This window comes from Mustela nigripes, chromosome 4 (assembly GCF_022355385.1).
Source record: "Mustela nigripes isolate SB6536 chromosome 4, MUSNIG.SB6536, whole genome shotgun sequence".
Lineage (NCBI taxonomy): Eukaryota > Metazoa > Chordata > Mammalia > Carnivora > Mustelidae > Mustela > Mustela nigripes.
This window is the reverse complement of record NC_081560.1, coordinates 151086376-151108930: the sequence shown is the minus strand read 5'-3', so window position 1 is coordinate 151108930 and position 22555 is coordinate 151086376. Positions and strand designations below refer to the sequence as shown.

The window sequence follows — 22555 nt, the reverse complement described above, 5'->3', positions numbered from 1 at the left end:
AGGCAGACAGAGTGGCAGGCAGAGGCAGAGGGAGAAGCAGGCTCCCCGCCAAGCAAGGAGCCCGATGTGGGACTCGATCCCAGGATGCTGGGATCATGACCTGAGCCGAAGGCAGCTGCTTAACCAACAGAGCCACCCAGGCGTCCCTGTTTGTTTGTTTTTTAAGATTTATTTATTTGAGAGAAAGAGTGTGTGGGGTAGGGCCAGAGGCAAAGGAAGAGAGATAACCTCTAGCAGACTCCCCAGAGAGTGCAGAGCCCAAGTGGGGCCCAGACCCACAACCTGGAGATCATGATCTGAGCCAAAATCAAGAGTCAGACATCCAACCAACTGAGCCACCTGGCACCCCAGTATGTTTGGTTTTATTACTACTATCACCACTGCCACCAGTAGTAGTAGTAGTAGTAATATGTTTGTATGTACTTGGTGCTGATCTAAGTTCTTCATAGTAGTAAATCATTTAATCCTTACCACAAACCTATGATGTTGGTACTCTTAGTATCTTTGCTTTACAAAAAAAATCTAAAATAAATAATTAACTTTCCCCTAGTCAACACTGCAAATGGGGCAGGTCTAGGTTTCAAACCTATGTTAAACCACTATGTAATAGTGCTTCTGTATATTCCTTTTCCAGACTATTAAAGGATTTTCTTGTGCTATATGTTATATTCTATTTCAAGAACTATTTTAGCACATAATGATAGATTCTCATTCTTTATATAGATATAAAACTATATTTTACAAAACTTGTTTCTCTCTACTGTTTCCCTTTCTTTCCATTATCCCTTAATTTGAGGTCTCTGTTCTCATTCATTAGTTGTTTGGTTAGAGACAGGCTATGTAGTTGATATAGTTGCCTCAGACTCTATCTGCGGCTCTCTCTCCCTTTTTTATTTTCTTACCCTGATAAATAAGTATTTTTGTTGATTTTTGAATTGTGAGATTCCAGTCCATTTCTCTTAAGTTTTTCTGAGTGTTACTTCATTGTCCCCCAGCTTCCAGTGTTTTAGGTGAGAAATACAATGGTAATGTGACCTTATTCTATAAAAAACATATTCTTTCATTCTGAAATATTTTAACATTTTGATTTTTTTTCCTGGAGTTTGGGAACATTACTCTGCAATTTTCATTTCATTGGTCTTATTTAGAATCTGTGGAGCCCTTTTTTAAAAAAAGATTATTTATTTATTTATTTATTTTACAGAGAGAGAGAGAGAGATCACAAGCAGGCAGAGAGGTGGGGGGAAGCAGGCTCCCTGCTGAACAGAGAGCCTGATGAGGGGCTCAATCCCAGAACCCTGAGATCATGACCTGAGCTGAAGGCAGAGACTTAACCCACTGATCCACCCAGGCGCCCCCTGTAGAGCCTTTTAATCTGCAGACTCAGTCTTCCTTTAGCTTTAGGAAAGTTGCTTCAGTTATTTGATAATTGCTCTTCCTCTCTCTGCTCTGTTTTTCTTCTTATGATTTTTGGGGCTGGTCTCTTGGATCTGTTTTCTAAGGCTTTCATATTTTTCCTATTTATTTCATTGCTTTTGCCTTTCCCTAGTTTTGCATGTACTTTCCTGCCCCCTGTAGTTTTTATCGTTACTTTCTTTCACTTGGTCTCCTAGGGAACTAATTTCAAGTTTCAAGAAAGACCTTCCTCCCTTAAATCATCTACTAAAATTTTTAGCTCGTGTGATGCTTAGTCTCATGTGTCAACTTGGCTAGGCCATACTGCCCAGTTATTTGGTCAAACACTGGTCTAGATGTTGTTGTAAAGGTATTTGTAGATGTAATTAATATTTAAGTCAGTGAAGTTTGAGTAGTTCAGATTACCTTCTATAATATGGATGAGCTTCATCCAATCAGTTGAAGGTCTTAAAAGAAAAAGATTAAGGTACCCCAAGAAAGAAGCCATTTGGCCTCCAGATTGTCTTTGGACTCAAGACTACAAGATCAGTTCTTTTATGGATCTCCAGCCTGACACTCTGCCCTGAAAATCTCAGACTGGTGAGTCCCCACAGTTGTGTGAGCCAATTCCTTAAAATACATCTCTCTTACTGTGTGTGTATGTGTCTTCGTGTGTGTGTGTGTGTGTAGCCTACCAATTCTGTTTCTCTGAGAATAATGACTAAAACAAATTTTGGTACCAAGAATGATTCAAGAGGAACAGAATCTTAAGGAAGAGTTTTATGAAACGTTTTTGTACTCTGATAAAATTTAAAGGCATTAGTGACTCTATTTCTAGTAATAAAGAGAGCAGTGATAATCCATGGTGTGATAATGGCAGTAGAGATACAAAAAATCTCATCCCTGGATATTCCTTCTCAAATACTTACAAGAAGCAAGGTCTGTATGCCTATGTATTCCATACCTTAGAATGTTTTTGTCAAACTAACAAGTGTAATGAGATTGGCTGGTTGCTTCTAATTGTCTTGGGCAAAGTAGGGAAAGAAAAGGATGATCTCAGGGATTTGAATTTCTACCCCAAGCACCACATAAATAGCCTACAAGTTTTCATATTTTCCCTGAAAGAATCCCATCTCTTCTGTAAATGACTGACTTAGTATAAATTCTCCAGCTTGCAAGTTATTTGCTTTTAAAAGGAAGGCATTGATTCTTCTCGTACCCACTTAAGCCCCCATGTTGCAACACCACTTCCTCATATCAGGGAGATCATATGATAGTTGTCTTTCTCCGCCTGACTTATTTCGCTAAGCATGATACGCTCTAGTTCCATCCATGTTGTCGCAATTGGGAATCAATAGGATTCTGAAAACTAGAATGGAAACATATGGGAAGATCCTGATGAAGATGGGCACATCAAACCCCTAAACACTGAAGAGTCTTCTTTGCCAGTATTTACTCACACTGGCATTAATCTGGCATTAATTATGGAAGACCAAAAGTCTCACCCTGGTCCACCAGTAAGAGTGGCACTTATGGAAGTCAGATGAGCAGCGGGTCTATTGGGGCTTAGCTTGGGTCCATTTCATAGTGGGTCCAATAGATTTTGAGCCACTGTGGTTATTTCTACAGTTATGGAATGTGTAATTGGAATAGACTTACTCAGTAACAAGCAGAAAACCCACACTAGTTCTCTGACCTGTGCAGTGAGGCCAATTATGGCTGTATTTGATAAAGGCCAAGTGTAAGCATGTAAATCTTCGATCTGGGAAAAGAGTAAAGTAAAAGCAATAATGGGTTCCTGAGAGAATGCAAAGAGATTAGTGCCACCATCAAGAATTTAAAAGGTGTGGGGGCACCTAGGTGGCTCAGAGGGTTAACCCTCTGCCTTCAAATTGGGTCATGGTCTCAAGGTCTTGGGATAAAGCCCCACATCAGGCTCTCTGCTGAGAAGAGAGCCTTCTTCCCATCCTCTCTCTGCCTGCCTCTCTGCCTACTTGTGATCTCTCTCTCTCTCTGCATCAAACAAATAAAATGTTTTTTTTTTTTTTAAAGAATTTAAAAGATGCAAGGGTGATGATTCCCATAACACCCCTGTTCATCTCACTTACTTCACCTGTGTAAGAAACAAGTGGATCTTGGAGAATGACTGTGGATTATTATAAACATAAGCAGGTGGTGACTCCAACTGCAACTGTCGTACCAGATGTGATTTGGTTGCTTTGGAAAATTAACACATCCCCTGATAGCTGGTGTATATGTACTGATCTGGCAAGTGCTTTTTCTCCATACCTCTTAGTCAAGACCACCAGAAGCAGTTTGCTTTCAGCTGGCAAGGGCAAGAGTACACCTCCACTGCCCCATCTCAGGAACAGATCCATTCTCTAGCCCCGTACGTCATAGTTCCCAGGGATCTTGATTACCTTTCCCTTACTTAAGACATCACACTGGTCCATTATATTGATGACATTATGCTGATTGAATCAAGGGAATAAGAGGTAGCAACTACTTGTTCCAGACTTATCCATAAGACATTTATGCGTCACAGTGGGGAAAATGAGTCCAATGAAAATTCTACCTTAATTGAAAGTTCTAGAGGTCCAGTGGTGTGGGGAATGCCAAAATAATCCCTTCTGAGGAGGAGGAGAAGGTGTTGCATCCGGCCCCTCCTATTGCCCAAAAAGGTACAATGCCTAAGTGACCTCTTTGGACTTTGGAGACAATATATTTCTCATTTTGGTGTGCACCCTAGCTCATTTTACTAAGACTAGTTCTGAGTGAGGCCCAGAATAAGAGAAAGCTCTACAACACATCCAGGCTGCTGTGCAAGTTGCTCTGCCACTTGGACCATATGGTCCAGTGGATGTGGTGGCAGGGGCAGCTAGGGATACTGTTTGAAGCCTGTGATAGGCCCCTACAGGTGAATCTCAGCTCAGGCCATGGGCCTTTAGAACAAAGGCCTGCCAGTCTCTGTATAACTACTCTTGTTTTAAGGAACAGTTTTTGCCTTGCTGTGGCATATTTGTAGAGACTGAACACTTAACCACAGACCATCAAACTGGAAAGTAGAGCGTGCACAGCAGCATTCCATCATCAAATCGAAGTGGTATATACAAGATTGGGTTTGGGCAGGTGTTGAAGCCAGGAACAAGTTAGATGAAGGAGGCAAAATGTCCACCACGGTCCCCATTTCTCTTACATTACCTATTCTCTTCCAGTCTACATCTGCGGCCTCATGAGGAATTCCCTATAATTAGTTGACCAAGGAAGAGACAACTAGAATGTGGTTTACAGATGGTTCTGCACCACATGGAGACACCACCTATAAGTAGACAGCAGCAACACTATAGCCTTTTTGGAGGGGACATCCTTGAAAGACAGTGATGAAAGGAAATATTTCCAAATGGTAGAACTTTTAGCAGTATACTTGGTTGTCCATTTTGCTTAGGTGCAATGGGCAGAGGTACAAATCTGTACCAATCCAGGGACTGTGGCCAGTGGCTTTGCTGGATGGTCAGTGACTTGGAAGGAACATGATTGGAAGGTTGGTTATAAGGAGATCTGAGGAAGAGATGTGTAGATAGACCTCTCTGAATGGGCAAAAACCATGAACATATTTGTGTGATATGTAAGTGTTCATTGAAAGGTTACTTAAGGAGAGAATTTTAATAATCAGGTGGATAGAATGACGCATTCTGTGCATACCAGTCAGTCTCTTTCTCAGCCAATCCCATCGTTACCCAATGGATTCATGAACAAAGTGGAAATGATGGTGGGAATAGAAGTTATGAATAGACTCAGCAACGTGAACTTCTAGTCACCAAGGCAGACCTTGTTATGATCACTGTTGAGTGTCCAGTTTGCCCACTACAGATCTCAAAACCGAGGCCCCAACATGACACCGCTTCCCAGGGTGTTCAGCCAATACCTGATGACAGGTTGATTACACTTCTATCACAGAAGGAACAGTGCTTTTTTTAGTGCTTTTCTTACAGAATAGATACTATATGGATTTGCCTTCCCTCCATGTAGTACTTCTACCAAATCTGCCATCCATGGACACGCAGAATGCCTTATCTAACATCATGGTAGTCCACATAGCATTCTTCTGTCCAAGGAGCTCACCTTAAGTCAAATGGTTTGTGGCAGTGGGCACATGCTTGTGGAATTCACTGGTCTCAACATATTCCTCATCCTTCTGAAACAGCTGGCTTGATAGGGCAGTGAAATGGCTTTTTGAGTGCCAGCTAGGTGGCAGCACCTCAGAGGGCTGGAAGCTTGCATATGCTCCAGATTAGCACCCAGTTTATGTTGCGATTTCTGCCATAGCCAGGATTCAGGAACGAGGCCCAGAACTGGGAGTGGTATGACTCCCAGAGACCTCTAGTGATCCAGTAGCAAAGTTTTGCTTCCTGTGTCTGTGACCTTATGCTCTGCTAGTCTTGTGGTCTTAGTGGCTGTCTTCAGTAATTTTGTTTGGCTTTTGATGTGGTCTTTCCATCCACAAACTTGGTCTTCCTTGAGGGGTAGCAGATCAGGGACTTACTTGTGGACCATGAAGTCTAGAAGAATTGCTGCATTATACAGAACAAATTATTAGCCACTTTGAGTAAGGATTTCTTCTCTGAAAAGAATGAATAATGTACTTCATTCAAAAGATTGTTTTGAAGTTCAGATGGGTGATATTTGCAGAGCGCATACATGTTGCCTGGACCTGGAGTGGATGTTTGCATTAAATTCTACAGTCATCTCTCCTCTTGGGGGAACATTTCTCCTATGATCGCTTGAGTTCTTTCTTTCCTGCTGTGTATTCCATAGTTTGCTTCTGAAATTCCTTTATGTATTTTCTTTACATGCTCTGTATGCTTTAACATTTTAATATTGTCATCATGTTTTTTGTCTTTTTTCCTGAGTTATGGAAAAATTCCTTGAGCCAGTTTTCTAAATCACTGACTTTTTTTTTCCATTCACTACTCACTTCAGAAGTTTCTTTTTAAAATTTATTTTCAGCATAACAGTATTCATTATTTTTTCACCACACCCAGTGCTCCATGCAATCCGTGCCCTCTATAATACCCACTACCTGGTACCCCAACCTCCCACCCCCTGCCACTTCAAACCCCTCAGATTGCTTTTCAGAGTCCATAGTCTCTCATGATTCACCTCCCCTTCCAATTTCCCCCAACTCCCTTCTCCTCTCTAACTCCCCATGTCCAATTGAGTGATTGTGATTTTTATTTGAAAGCAAGCTGTTATTATTTTAGATTGTTTAATTTTCACACATTTAACCTCTTTTTTAAAAATAAAAAATGCTTTCTGCTATAAAGTAGTATATGTTCACTATAAAAATTTAGATTATAAAATAGCCACTATTTTATTTATTTTTTTATTTATTTTCACATTTTGTCATCAGCCAATACGTGACAGGTTTATTATTATATGTTTGTATATGATGTATTTGTATATATGTCTATATATGTGTACATACATACATGTGAAAGATCTCACTGTAATACTTTTGTTACCTCTTTTATAATTTAATAATATAACATGTCAGTAACCATAGATGTATGTTATTCTTTTAAATAATAATATTCTTTCAGATTTTGTTTTAAATAAATATAGGAGTTTTTTAAAGTATTCCTCCCTCTTATAGAAAGGAAAACATTTGATATGATTTTTAAAAATTGTCTCTTTTTGTGAGGAACTGGCTATCTTTATATATCTAGTGATTGTATTTCCAATTTGTTCATATTTACAAGGAAAAGTTTACATTTGCTGTGTTGGAATCTGAGAAGAGTTCTGTCAGAAACTATGTAAGGCCCTGTTTAGTTACCTTGGACATACTCTGTTGGCCAGATAAGTGGTCCACAAGACCCTTGAGCAATAGAGCGGGGCTACTGGTGAGACTACTGCATGGTAGGGAAGGTCCATCCTTCACTGAGGGCATTTATTGTCTGTGTAGAAGCAGTGGTCAAGCCAGAGATCCATCTGTCTATATAGAATGAAAAAAGAGCTCTGGGCCAAGTGATATTTATGAGTAGGCCAAGTAGTGGGATTCCTCTTTCATATTTGTTGCAAGAGTCCATGTTAGGTGAGTTCCATGTTACTTGGACCAAATCCCTTCATAGCACCATTTTGCCACAATATCTTTACTTTGATTAGCATGCTGCTTCACCTAGTGAATGGTGAGGATGGACATAAAAGTTGGCTGCCATGTACTAGGGACATTGGTAGAACTCCATTAATCCTTGGGTCTGCAACTGACCAACTATCATAGTTTGTTTGCTTGTTTGTTTTGCTGGCCCCTACGGCTCTGGGCTTTCAGGTTCTCTGGATTTGTAGGAGAATTGCATTCACTTACTCCCTCAGACAGGGTTCCTCCTTCGCTGTGTTCATTTGCAGACTAGTAGGTAACTCCCTTGGTTTAATCCTACCTATGCGATACCTAACAGAAATCTTCCAAAGTGTCTGGACACTGATGGCATCTATCTCTGTTTCGGAGAAGCAGATAAAAACAAAAAACATTCCTCATTGTGTATTTTGTAGGTCATGCTAACAGGTTTGGGGGAGGGGGAAGAATTTAAATTCATGGACTCATATAACTCCTCTTACACCATCTTGTATCCTGGTCAAAGAGAGAAATGGATTTACCAGTATGAAATACATTCATGAATCTGGGTGTATTATATCTCCTACTTTTCCTTTAGCTACCAGATATTTCTGTTTTTATGACAGATGATTCAACACGTGTTCCTCTTGGAGAAAACAAGGACTACATCAATGCTAGCTATATTAGAATAGTCAATTCTGGAGAAGAGTATTTTTATATTGCTTCACAAGGACCACTGCCAAGTACCACAGATGACTTTTGGCAAATGGTTTTAGAGAATAACTCTAATGTTATTGTTATGATAACCAGAGAGATAGAAGGTGGAATTATCAAATGCCACCATTACTGGCCCATTTCTATGAAGAAGCCTATGGAACTGAAAAATTGTCGCATCTTCCTGGAGAACTATCAGATACTTCAATATTTCATCATCCGAATACTTCAAGTTGTGAAGAAGTCTGTAAGTTTAAAAAAAAATCAGTAGGAGAGATATTAAGATAAGCCACCTGTCAGGATGAGAAGATAGGATTAGGATGTGTTATAGATTGGGGATACTTTTTTGAGTAACTTGTTTTTAATGCTCCCTGATACCAGAAACTAAGACACCACTGTGTCTGCTTCTTAACCAAACTGACTGGAGAGATGAAAAACCTAAACAGGGGAGGTGGGGCAGGGAGCAACAGTATTGGAAGTTGCCTAATCCTGGGATGTCCTTTGGCTGCTTCTGTTGAGTGTGACAGAGGTGTATGGAGTCTTAAAGGTATATTTCTAACCACTGTGTCAGGTACAATCACAGCCGTACTGATTATTGGAGACTTGGGTATGCTTACTGATACTTTCAGTTACTGTGCTCCTTGGTAATGAGGGGTGCTTTGAAGGCCTGGAAGGGAAGTACGTAGCTTCATGTATGGCTTGGAGGAAGGTTTGCTAGAGGAGGGAACATATGGATTGAGAACTACTCAAATGAAAAAGATGGAAAGAAAAAGTAGGTAATCAAGATCTAAAATAGCATGGGGGTATATATAGAGGATTGCAGGCAATTAAGTGTTTCAGGAAGGTAAAAGTTTAATGCCAAGGAATAATGAGAGGTGAGATGAGGCTATAGAAAGTAAGCAGGGAGCAGTCAGAACATGAAATATCTTGGATGTTGGCTAAGGAGCACAAACTTCTTTATGAAGATAATTAGGAGATATTGAAGAATTTCAATAAGCAGGTGCCATGATCAGTCAGGGCTGTTGGTATTGAGATGAAAAGCAGAGACTTTGGTGTTTTTTCATATCAGAGTGGCTGACTTATATGTGGCTTATGACTCGTAACTTTTTTTTTTTATGAGCAGTCAAAATTAAGCTATCCAATACAATAGCTACATGTGGCTATTTAAGCTTAAATTTAATTCAGTGTCTCACAGTAGCCATATTTCTAGTGTTTAGTTACATGTCACTAGTGGCTATCATATTGGGCAGCACAGATTCAGAACATTTGCATCATTGTAGAAAGTTCTCTTGGGAATTGATGATTTCTAAAATCTAAAACTCATAAATTTCTTGCTTTAAAAGATTCAAAAAATATAAAAGGAATGGTTTATAGGAGAAAGTGATGAATTCCATTGCTTTAAGTGGATTTAATTAGCAAGTAGGTGATACATGTGTTTGAGAGGAATGAAGGGGATGAGAGTTAAACAAGAAGTCTGATAAGAGTGATGAGTCATCACCAAAGAAGTTGATTGGAGTCCAGACAATAACTAAGAAAAAGGTTGCTGGAAGTGCTGAAGTTGGAACCCATAAATTTTCAATAGCAATAAAATATATACCTACATGATTATTTTCTTCCCAGCAGCCTAACTATGGGATTCCTGAGCACAGGTTATGGAACTGACCCAGATGTTGTCCACTACGTGTGGTAAGATTCAAAGGATGAAGGGTGTTAACGGTTTGGTGGGAACATGACTCAGATAATCAGCCATGAAGTCTAAATTTAGGGCCACAAATGGAACCACAAGCCAGTCAAGTAAGAGCAAGTGGAGGACATAAAGGACAGAGGAACTCCATTTGGTCACCTTGTTGTTGGAGTAGGAGTGAGGCACAAATGAAGTGGTAGCAGATGATCTTCTGGTCAGAAACTGATGTTGGAGTTTAAAAACTGGAAAATTTTTGATACTGGACATTATAGGTAATGATAAGTTCAGGGAGTGACCATCACTGTGAGGAGTAGAAGAAACGAGTAGTCTCCTTTGCAAGAGAGAAATATAAATGCTCTGAGGTTAGAGTGTCCGTTGGGCTGTTGAGACTTCAGGTTTGCCCTGGATGATGTCAGAGCATGTGGGAGAGGGAAGGTCAGGGTCTTCAGTAAATGTGGCAGATGGACTGGAGGCTAAAGCCATTGGGTCATAGCAATGAGAGGGTGAAGGTATGAAGCTAAAGGGTATGAGACTCAAAAGGGAGTGGGGTTTTTCACAAGAAGAAATGGTGGATTGGAAACAGGAATGGGCAGCAAGGAGTACCCAACCTAATCTCTATGCTCTGTGGGACCTGGAGACGGGAGAATAGGTGGCCTCCATGGCGGGGTTAGTGTGGGGGAGAGGCTGCAGAGAAAGAAGTGCTGTGAGGCAAGGAAGGAAATGGAGGAAGCATTTAGGGAAATGAAGAGGATTTCAAAGAGTTTACTAGGAGATGGGGCACCTGTGTGCAAGGGGAGAGGCTGACAAGTTAAAGGAGTAGGGTGGGAGGGAAAGATGGAATTGAAAAGTATGAGGAGGATCTGCACATAGGTGGTAACCAGAGGGGCCAAGAATGATGGCTGATGCTTGCTGGCTGTGTGCTAGCTCTTGCGCTTGGTTGTGCACCTGGAAACTCACCTCAGCCTTCAGTCCCCCAGGACTTGCTGATTCCCTCCCATGTTAACCAGGTGTTGTCCCAGGTGCCAGAGACAGAACACACACACAGTCTCAGCTCTTAGAGTGCTTATGGTCTAGTGGGAAAGGAAGTTCCAGCTGACTGGTGAGGCACATATTATGGCAGAAGAAAGACAGCCTGCTTGAAGAGTATAGGCAGATGGGAGGCACAGAGGAATGATCTGTTTGCAAGGACGAAAAAGCTAGGGTCCATCTGTGGAGACTTGGCAAGGGGTTGGTGGCCTTTGGTCTGAGGCCCACAGGCTTCAGAACCATGGGGTTCATGTTTGAAGAGTCTGCATCAGGATTTCTGTCTGAATGGTATTCGGTCAGGAAAGTGGTGAGGACTACCTTTATGCACATTCTTAGTGGTCACCAGTGGCAGAAGAGATTTAAGCCCTGAAACACGCACGGTAGGGTTTAGAGCTATCCTCAACTTGGTGCCTTCACAAGCTTTGCAAGGGGTGTTGGCATCATTCAATTTCATGCACCAGTGTGTCAAACTTGAGTTTTCTATTTGGGACTTAGGAAAACTTATTTCTGTTTGGAACTCAGGAAAAATGTGTGCATTAGGGAGAAGCAGGGGAGGAGCAAGAGGCCCATCCTGAGATTTCCCACAAGGGTTCCCAGTGAAGTAAAATGAGGGCTTCACACTGGGAAAGGCTCCCACTTTGGAAGGGATGATTGGTAAACTCAAAGTCCTTTATCTGTCAACTCTGAGGAGTTTCATGACTGTGTTTCTAGGGGTCTCAGCACAAAAGTGGGGGCTCAGTCCACTCACTTGGTCATCACGTACCCTGTCCTCATCAGCAGAAGAGGTTAGGGCCCTGCCGGTCAAGCAACTTGGCAGCACCTACCTTTAAATTTAATATCATAATATTTAAGCTAAGATAGAACGCTTTTATTAATGTGTTAGCCCATCTTTCACTCTGAGTTTCGTAGGTTCTTGGTTTTTCGGCAGTACCATGGTCCAGAACAAAGATGGTAGATTTGAATTCAGGAGGCCTGCAGTATAGTCCCAGCTCTAAACACGTGAGCTTTCTGACCTAACATGTATCTCCCAATCACCCTAATCCTTACTTTTTCATTTGTAAAATGGGGATGAAGCAGTACCTACTTCCCAGAGTTGGCATGAGGATTAAATGAAAGAATGCATGTGAAGTCTCTAGCATACCCCGCACATCGTGAGTGCTTAAATCGTGCTGCCTCTTCATAGTGTGATTTTCATTATTGTATGACCACAGAGCCTTTAGTAGTAGTAGCTGTGGTGGTAGTAGCAGTAGTAGTATATTAAAAATTCAATTTAGATCTTTAATATACGAAGTTGATAAATCTCTCTCTTCTCCTTCCTCCTCCCTCCCTCCCTTCTTCTCCATCCCCTTCTCTCTCCACAGACAGGAAGTAGTCACTTTGTAAAACACTTGCAGTTCACCAACTGGCCAGACCATGGCACTCCTGCCTCGGTAGATGGCTTCATAAAGTACGTGCGTTATGTGAGGAAGAGCCACCTTACAGGACCTATCGTTGTTCACTGCAGTGCTGGCGTGGGCCGGACGGGGGTGTTCCTCTGTGTGGATGTTGTGTTCTGTGCCATTGAAAAGAGCTTTCCAGTAAGTGTGTGAATTAAACAGATAACTGATGCTGTTAGTAAACATTCTGCTTGTAACAGCCTTCTAGTACCTAGAGACAGATTGGGCCTTCAGGAGAACTCAGTAAAGAGAAAGCCTGTGAACTTTGGGGACCTGCTTCTCAATTCAGTGCTGCAGGTTCCTGGAGGTGGCTGTGATGATGACAGTACAGAAAGCACACAGAGGACATGGGACAGTGTAGAGGCACAGTAGAGGCACAGTGAATGTGACTTAACTTCCCTTTCCTCCCCTCTTCCCACACCTAAGGTTTTTAAATCTTGTTAAAGAATGTTGATGAAGTACATGCCTGTTCCTAATGAACAGAAATGCATGCACATGAGCACACTGGAAAAAATGTGGACTTTAGGGTTTTAATGAGAGATCCCTAGCTTGGACTGCCAATTTTGCTTCATACTTTAGATTTTGGTGATATTGAGCACATTGCTCATCCTCTTGGAAACCCAGTTTTCTCTTACGTAAAATAAGGATAATATTTTTGGGTTTGAGTTCATCATTAACAATTCTTTGCTTTCTTTCCGAATTTGGAACCAACTGAGAGATAGACCCAAGAATTAGACACATATTAATTATCCTGTTACCTCTACTGTTGATTAAACTGCTTAGGGAACGTGACCTGAGATTTGTGGCCAGAAAGGCTGACTCACTGAGCTGTTTTTCCTGCACTGTGGAAGTGCAAAGGGCCTGTTTATTAGCAGGCCCCGGGGTGGGAGGCGGGGAGTGGCTCTTACCACCAGGACCACAAGGAATGGAAAACAACCATACCTCTGGCATGACAAAGCGGGCTAGTAGGCGTTTGTCCTGCCAGACAAATTCTGCAGTTAGATTATCGTCACAAAAACTAAATCTCAGTTCCATCAGGGCCTTCACTACCTAGTTAAACCCTGACTGTGGGAGGCTCTCTCCCTTGGCAGCAGAATGGCTGTTTTGGTTCCAGAACTCACCATCCTCAGGCCATATTATTCCGGAGGGTGGGAAAATGGCCTTTCCCCGTAACTCCTTGGAGGACAGAGGAAATTTCTTTTTGTCAGAAACTTGAGCCAGTATCTCCCAGCATTTCAGCTGCTTCCAAGTTTTAGCCCCTTGCCTGACTTAACCGCTGTGGGAGATGCTGGTCTGTTTGGGCCGGTCAGGACTACTCCAGACTGTAAGGCTGAGAGTGAGAGAGGAATGGTTTTTCAAAGCAAACTCAGAGAATGAATATAAACTAGACAGTCCTTTCCACTCTCCTCCAACCAAAAAAAGACCAATGTGCTAAAAAAGTGCTGAAATTTTAAGTAGTATAATTCTGATATTACCCATTCCCATAACTAATGTTGTTTGATCCTTTTAGCAGAAATTTGTTAGTATGATTTTCTTTTATATATTTCCCATTATAATTTCTTAAATAATTGGTTTATGGTTGTCCTTATTTTATTTTCCTTGTAGAAACTGTAAAACCTGTACATATTATACTTCATGATCCTAAGGAGCACTGTTTTCTCCCACATTTTATCTTCTTTCAATTCAGAATGTGTTTTATAATGAGTCAGGTTTAATTGACAGTGTTTTTCTTAGTGAAACATAAAATAATGATACATTTTGCAATTTGACAGAGTAATTCTCTTTCCTTATTGGCTTTCCACAGAACCTTGAACCGTCAAATGTTCTCACTGATGCCCCTTTCTACTCTTTTCAGAAATTTTGTCCAGACTTTCCTAGAAATTGAGAGTAAGCATTTAGAAACTTCAAAGCAGTTGGCTGTATTGCTGTGACATCCAAGAGCGTGACCAGTGAGGGGGACTGGTCTTAGTGAACAGGGGATAGACCAGTTTGTGTGTTGTGGAACTCTCATGCCATGTCATACATGCAGCAAGCTGCGTACGAGCTGTGTGAGGCTGCACAGTTGTGACCTGTAATGTCGTAAGATGCCTTGATCAATTATAACTCCAAAGGATATGAAAAGCTGAGGATATGTAACCATTTATTTCTTTTTTAATTGTATTTCTATAACCATTTGCATTTTTTTAAAATTTTTTATTTTTTATAAACATATATTTTTATCCCCAGGGGTACAGGTCTGTGAATTACCAGGTTTATACACTTCACAGCACTCACCAAAGCACATACCCTCCCCAATGTCCATAATCCCACCCTGTTCTCCCAAACCCCCTCCCCCCAGCAACCCTCAGTTTGTTTTGTGAGATTAAGAGTCACTTATGGTTTGTCTCCCTCCCAATCCCATCTTGTTTCATTGATTCTTCTCCTACCCACTTAAGCCCCCATGTTGCATCACCACTTGCATCACCATTTGCATTAATAATAATTAATTAATAATTAATTAATAATAATTTGCTTAATAATCCATAAAATGTTGGGAGCAAACGGGCTCTTGCCTTGCAGAAACACTGAGATTGCTCTGTAGTTGGAACATTCTTGATCGACCTTTCTCCTCCAACAGTCTTAGTTATTGTATTATCACATAATGAAGTGAATAGTCCAGAATTTAGTACATTAGCCTTTTCATAATGAAAAATTCTTGCAACACCACTGTGCACCCTGTCCAGTTTACCCGGCAGGGGTTTGTATTTTTGTTTGTTTTTGTTTCTGTTCTTCGTAGTAAGAGTCTCTTGATGAAGCAGTGTGATTTATCTCTGGGCACCAGTTCCCTGATCTGTGTAATACCTCATATGGCTTTCTTACCCTTGCAGCTCTGCGACCAGAACATAATTCTACACAAAGCTCAAGCTCCAAATCACATCAGGTTACAGTGTAATACTTTGCATTTCTGCACAGTTTAGAGCTAGTTGTTTGTCAATAATCCAATGGAAAAAAGGAAGAATTCTTCCTTCTTAACACTTCATGTTCAAATAACACGCATGCTGAAAGAATCACCGTTAGCCACATCTCGGTATCCATTAAGCTGCAGTGCCAAACACCTTGATACTTGCATTTGCTTCATAAGTTGGTACCAATACATACCCTTAGCCCATCCCTGACTTTGTCAAGCTGTCATGTCATTAGAAAATGGTACTTTCTGTGGGTCTCTCCTCGTGCACCTGCCAGAGGAGTACACAGCCCTGAACCATTGCCTGACCTCGTCATAGGTGGGCTGTGAGCACTGAAGGGGCCTGCCTGTGCAGTGTGGGGGAGAAAAAGAAAAGAAAAGAAGATGGTACTTTAGCTGTCCTTTTTGCCACATATTTACCCCAAATTCCCAAGACATCTTCAATAGCCATTCTTCATTGTCCTGGTAATTGTGTATGGGTTTGTAATCTTAGCAATTCTAAGAGCTATTTTGTGAGTGTGCAGAACATTAATGTTACAAGTGAAAAATAATGAACATTAGCTTCTGTTTTTTAAATGTAATATTCTTTTAAATAATTCTTTTGTCTTTGAACAAAAAGACATGTGTTCAAAAGGAACTTTTGAACTTATTTCTTTTTTTTGACAATGAAAAATACATTTTAATAGTTTGTTTGCTTTGTTAGCCAGTACATCATTGCAATTAAGACAGGTGTGGTTTAAGCATTCACAGTCAATAGTGGCTATAAGATTCAGCATAAGGAATTATAGTTCCAAATAAAATGAACGTGAACTCTTTCTGCCTTCATATCTTTGCATTTACCTCCATTATCATCATTTGGTTAACTACTATAGCTGCATCCAGAAAGCTGTGTTTTTCTAGATGAGGCAGTGCAGTGAAACTTGTTTTACCATCCTTAAATTAAGATTAAAAAAGAATAATATAAATTCATTTCCATAAATTGTCTAATCTTCAATTATAAATTTAAAAATAGGCTTTCAGTAACAGTTTTTAAATTCAGTGAGATTTCACTTTGTTATATTTCCTCATATGGATCAGACTTTTGGTTTCGAGTCTAAGAACTCCTTACCTAGCCTAGGTCCCAAATAACTTTTGCTATATTGTTTTCTCATCGTTCTGTGTTTTATGTTTAACATTTAAGTCCATAATCCATTTTCAGTTAATTTTTGTATAAGGTATGAGGTTTAAGGTAAGGTTTACTTTTCCTTTCTTTATTTTTTAAAAATTTTTTTGCCTATGTTTGCCTTTTTGCCTAATTATGTCTAATTTTCTAACACCATTTGTTGAACAAGCTGTTCTTCCTCTCTACCAGATTGTTTTGCACCTTCATCAAAAATCACTGGGCATGTTTGTGTGGGCCATTTTCTGGTTGTATATTCTGTTCCATTGATCTGTGTGTCTTATCCTTCTACCAATACTACTCTATAGATTCCTGTATCTATATAGTAAGTTTTAACATCAGGAAGAGTGATTCCTTTATTCTTTTTCAAAATTGTTTTAACTCTTACAGAGTCTGTGCTTTCCCACATAAGTTTTAGAATAGCTTGTCTACATCTACAAAAAAAGCTTGCAGGGATTTGGTAGGAATTTCTTTAAAGCTGTAGATCAGTTTGGGGAGAACATCATGACATCTTTGCTATGTTGAATCCTCCAGTCCATTAACATGGCATGTCTTTTCATTTATTTAGGTCTTCTTTAATTTCTTTCATCAGCATTTTCTCATTTTCAGCGTTTAGATCTTATATGTGTTTTTTTAGATTTCCTCTTTGGAGCACTTATAAATGGATTGTGTTTTTTACTATCAGCTTCCACATATGCATTGTTAGTATGTAGAAATGTGATTGTTTTTGTGTGTTTTTGCTGATCTTCTGTGCTGTGATTTCATTGAACTCACTAAATCTAAGAGGGTTTTGGGGGGGTTCTGTTTTGTTCTGTTTTTAGATTCCTTGGGATTTTCTACATAGACCATCATTCTAGTTACAGATAGGGACAGCTTTTTATCTTCCTTTCCAACCTGCATGCCTCTTGTTTCTTTTTCTGGCCTTGTTAAACTACCTAGAACTTTAAGTATTAGATTGAATAATACATGTGGTGAGAGCGAACATTCTTGCCATTACTAATATTAGGGGGAAAGCAAATTAAAACAAGTTGTTTGTCAAATACCCTTCCAGCATCAACAGGAAATATAGTCTTCTGAACTTTGAATTTATTAACAGATTATATTTATTAAACAAACCCCATTTGGTTGTGGCTTCCATTTTTTTAAAGTATGCTTTCTTTTCTATATATTAATGTTAGGTAGTTAGGTGAATAAAAGTTCATAATTGTTATACCATTATGTATGAACTTTTTTATTCCTTGTAACATTCGTGTTGTCTTATATTCCATTTTTTTCTGATGTTAATATGATTAGACATTCTTCCTTTTTTGTCAGCATATATTCATCATATCTTCTACCCCTTCATTTTCAATGTCTCTGTCATTTCGTTTTAGCTATCTCTCTTATTATTTAATATTGTTCTGGATTTATCAGCTAACATAATTGAACTGGAGAATAAAATAAGAGCACTAAAAATGGGGAAAAAGTAATATTATTTTTACTTGTAAACATTGTTGATTACTGGGGAAACTCAAGATAATTTATTGGAAAATTTTAACACATGATAGAGAATTCAATAAGTTTGGTGTGTGTAAAATTATATACAGAACACAATAAACTACATATATATATAAACAACAACAACAAAAAACAACAACAACAACAACAACAACAAACAAGTTGTTTGTAAAAGACCCCATGAAGAGAATGAAAAGACAAGCTACGGATTTGGGGAAACTGCAAATAACATATCCAACAAAGATTTTACATTTAGAATTTAGAAAGCATCCTCAAAACTCAGTAGTAAAGAACAGAAACCAAAAAAGGAGCCAATTAGAAAATTGGTAAAAGATATGAACAGACATTTCACCAAAGAGGATAAAAAGATGACAAATTACCACATTTAAAAGATGTTCAGCTTCACTAGCTTTTAGGGAAATGAAATTAAAACTATGATGAAATATCACTAGACATCTATCAGAAAGATAAATATAAAAAATGACACCACCAAGGGAAGGTTGAGGAAACGAGTTGAAGAAATGAGATTAACCATTTGTTGCTTGTGGGAATATAAAATGGTATAAAATAGTTTTACAATTTTCTTTTTCTTTCCTTTCTTTTCTTTCCTTTCCTTTTCTTTGAGAGAAAGCACAAGTGCAGTGTGGGGGAGAGGGGCAGAGGGAGAGAGAGAATATTAAGCATTCATTGCAGTCCCCAACACAGGCCTTGGTTTCATGACCCTGGGATCATGACCTAAGCCAAAATAAAGAGCCGCTTTCTTGGCTAACTTAGCCACTCAGGTGCCCCTGCAATTTCTTTAAAACAAACAAAAACGAAACTAAACTAAATTTACCATATAACTCCAGCAATAGCACTCTTGGGTGTTTGTCCCAGAGAAATGAAAACCTACCTTCACACAAAAACCTGTATGTAAATGTTCATGGTAGATCTGTTCATAATAGCCCAAACTGGAATTGACCTAGATGTCCTTCCACAAGCTGATGATTCAACAAACCAGTATATATCCATACCATCCAATACTACTAAGCAATAAAAAGGAGTGAAGTATTGATATGCACAATTTGGATATATTTCAAAGCAATCATGCTAAATGAAAAAACGTCTCAAAAACTTAGAAATTATGTGATTCCATTCATATAATCTTGTTGAAGTAACAAAACAGTCAATATGGAGAACAGATGACTGGTTGCCAAGGGTTAGGAACTGAGTTGGATGAGCAGTTCTAATGGATAACAGGAGGAAGTCCTGTGGTGGAACAGTTTTGCATCTTGATTGTGGTTGCTGTTACCGGAGCCTTCACTTGGGATAATATTGCACAAAAATACACAAGCGCATCACACAATCTCACAAATGATTGCCTGAAAAAATGGCAAAACCTGAATAGGCTCCGTGGATCAAACTAATGTCAGTTTCCGGGTTTTGCTATTATACTATATGTATATCTATAATTCTAGTATAAAAATTTAATGGCTCAATTAAAATTTTAAATTATTATATAAACCAAAAGTTATAAAGGAATGGTTATATTTTCTTTGATTTTCACCTATTTGGGGGTTATAGTTAGCAAACCTTAAAATTTCATGTTTTGATGTGGTCTTGCTGAATATGACTGGTCCTCAGCTTGCACTACTTGACTCTCCAGGCAACTTTAGCAGCACTTGAGCTGGTCTGTAACCTGTTCTGCTGGTGATACTCCTTGATGCTGCTGTCAGATGGCCAGAAGAGTTTCTAAACACTTAACTACCAGTTTCTGGGCTCATCTTATTGTGGAATAACAACAGTCCCTTGCAGACCCGCATCAGCTCAGCAACCACATTGGGTATGCTGGTCTCCATGCACAGGTTGCAGACTCTGGTATCAGACCAACTGTTGCTCAGGGTCTCCATTTGAGCCAAGAAGGCTCTTTAGATGAGAAACAGCTGTGTTACTATATGGCCAGAAAAAGTATCCTGTGCTTCAGACTTTTCCAGAATCACAGTGCTGCTTTAAGTTTTCCCTTTGGAGAACAGAAAAGTGGATATGGGCAAATTTGTTGTTATTTCTTTTGGAGAGCATTTCTTATTGTAAATGATTGCTTCCTGCTTTTTCCTGGAAACCCCTTTAACCTAAAGTCTTCCTTATCCATTAGACTAGGTTAAATAGTATGTTTTCTTATAGCTGAAAATGAGAACTTTCTGGTTAAATTTTGACATCTCTTTAACTGGGAAGAATTATGGAGTACTCATCTGGCAGTCTGTGGGTTTGTGTTTTCCCCCATGTGAATAATACAAAATCACTGTCATCCTGTTGCAGTTCAACATCAAGAATATAGTGACCCAAATGAGAGAACAGCGTTACGGCATGATTCAAACAAAGGTAAGCTCTCACTACATAAATTCTAATAAAAAGAATAATGAACATAAAGATTAACATGTATAGCATGTTACAATTTGTAAATCTCTTTTACCTACTTGATGTTACTGAATTCTCACTGTTTGGGGTAGACATGAATTTTTCTCTGTTATTATCGATGAAGTACTTCACCTTCAGAATAATGAAGTCTGTTCTGTGAGGTTCTGTTCATATAGCACGTGGAGGAGCCAGGCAGGAAACTGGTGTCCTGATGCCCAAACATATGCCTTGTCCATCCATGATGCCGTGTTATTTAAGTAACATATCTAAAATTATTCATAGGTTTCTGGATGACAGTTTTGGGATATTTACTTGCCACTAAATTATCAAAGTCATTGGCACGTCATAAAGGGATAGCATTGATGTTATAGATTAGTTATTAATCATTTGGGAGGGGGAATCAAGAGAGTATGGGTAATGAAAAGCAGCAACCCCTAAATCTTTAAGTTGACCTGTTCTTAGGCCAGTGTTAAATGATAGGAAGCATTTTATTTGAAGTTGGTTTGCCCAAGAGACCTGAGGCTACACCTAAAGAAAAAAAAAAGCTTAAATGTGATGTATCCAGGGAGATATAAGGAGATGGAGGTTGAGGGTAAGTTTCCAAGCACTGTTTTATGATAATTTTTCTTCCTGGTATTTAAAAAAATAACATATTTTCATAAAGAAGTTCCTGGCTAAATGTTTGCACTTTTTAGGAACCTTCCTTTATGGTTGAAAATTACAAGTATGTTTTCTGTAAGTGGATAGTGGTATTCAGCTACTTACCATCCTGTTATTTTTCATATGTATGTATATAGGAGCAGTATTTCTTTTGTTATAAAGTTGTGCTTGAAGTTCTTCAGAAGCTTCTGACTTTAGATTAAGAAAGACTTCTGTTGCCTCACATTTCAAATTATCAAGTGGCTTGGAGTCTTCTCACAAAGAACACTTCTGGCTGTGCCGACAGGCTTTGCTTACGGGTACCATGTGCTTTCTTGTTGTATCATTTGACTTTCTCTCTGACAACTCCCTGAAGGCAGCATCATTTGGTTTGGGGTGAACAGTGTTTATCCATTAATCTTACTTAGATAATATCAAAATATACTCCCACATTTTCCCATGAAACAAAAGTTGCATGAAACAACTGCAGCTTATTTGGTTGACGGGATCACAGAGCCTAGTAATGGACTTAAACTGTACTCATTAAGATTTCATTTGCATAGGCAGCTAAAGGGAGCTGAGGATTTCCAGAACCTTATAAAGCCCTTACCTTATTCTGGAGAATACAGGGCCAGTAAATGGAAGATCATATCATGAGGTCTTAGAGGCCTTTTCAGGACAGTTACTTAACCCATGTTTTGTTTATTTGTTTGTTTGTTTAGCTAGAGTCTGTATTTGTTTAGCTAGAGTCTGTTATTTGAATAACTCAGTTCACTAATTAGGATGACTTAAACTTCCATACAAATTGGATTCCATTTTCTCATAGTTCCACACTCTCGGCGGGGCCCAGAGACCTCAGAGGTCAAGCTGCCTTTCTAGAGCAGCTGCACAGGGACCTGTTGGTTTGGGAAGTATTTCATGGGTGGGCAGAGTTCCCCTGCTCCATCACATGAGCACACTAGTGAACGGTCCAAAACTAAAATAGATGTTTATATAGAAAGTCCAAGAAGAGATTTTTGTCCGGCTTGAGCTCTTTCCTATTCCACCCTAACACTTAACATATTACTCAGTCTGCTTTGTTAAAAGCACATATTATATTTTACTTGCCTCTTAGTCTTTGCCCTTTAGCTAACCAATAAACTTTGATATAAGCATTATTACATAAGGCTATGTATCTCTTACGCCAGATATATTTCTCAAACTAAGATCTTATGATAGTCATTTTTTTCTTCAGAGTTCCATTAAATCATTTCTTTCCATTACTGCCCCACCTCTGCTGTAACATTTAAAAGTTGGCTTTGGGAACTAGGCTTTGGAAAACCAAATTCATAGCTGTGAAAGGAAAACTTCCATATTCTCTTTTTGAAAAGATGTGGCCATTATTATATCCATCTTATTATATGACTTTGCCTCATACGATTACAGTGATATTTTGGTCAAGGAATTTTAGTGATCAGTTATACCTGATGATAAGCTATTTAGCAATGGCTACATGTCTTTGTACAGTGTAACTCAGTGGAGATCAGAATATTCTATGTATTATATTGAGAAAATTTCT

At 39.2% G+C, this 22555-nt stretch overlaps 1 protein-coding gene across 2 annotated transcripts; it reads left to right on the top strand.

The window, feature by feature from the left end:
- Positions 1-8123: 8123 nt before the first annotated feature.
- Positions 8124-21221, top strand: LOC132015283 (tyrosine-protein phosphatase non-receptor type 20-like). Of its 2 annotated transcripts, XM_059395873.1 has the most exons (5): positions 8124-8465; positions 12290-12497; positions 14934-14941; positions 20260-20322; positions 21156-21221. In XM_059395873.1, exons 1-5 carry the CDS (start codon positions 8124-8126, stop codon positions 21219-21221), a joined length of 687 nt encoding a protein of 228 aa, XP_059251856.1. The 2 variants fall into 2 exon arrangements, with proteins under 2 accessions (XP_059251856.1, XP_059251857.1); XM_059395874.1 differs by lacking the exons at positions 12290-12497; positions 14934-14941 and having other exon boundaries at positions 8271-8465.
- The last annotated feature ends 1334 nt before the right edge of the window (positions 21222-22555 follow it).

Bases quoted from the DNA above. Each gene is read 5' to 3' on its own strand.
- LOC132015283 (XM_059395873.1), top strand. From the start codon at position 8,124: ATGACAGATGATTCAACACGTGTTCCTCTTGGAGAAAACAAGGACTAC. The intron at 8,466-12,289 runs GTAAGTTTAAAA...CTCTCTCCACAG, and splicing joins TTCAAGTTGTGAAGAAGTCT to ACAGGAAGTAGTCACTTTGT. The intron at 20,323-21,155 runs GTAAGCTCTCAC...GTATGTATATAG, and splicing joins ACGGCATGATTCAAACAAAG to GAGCAGTATTTCTTTTGTTA.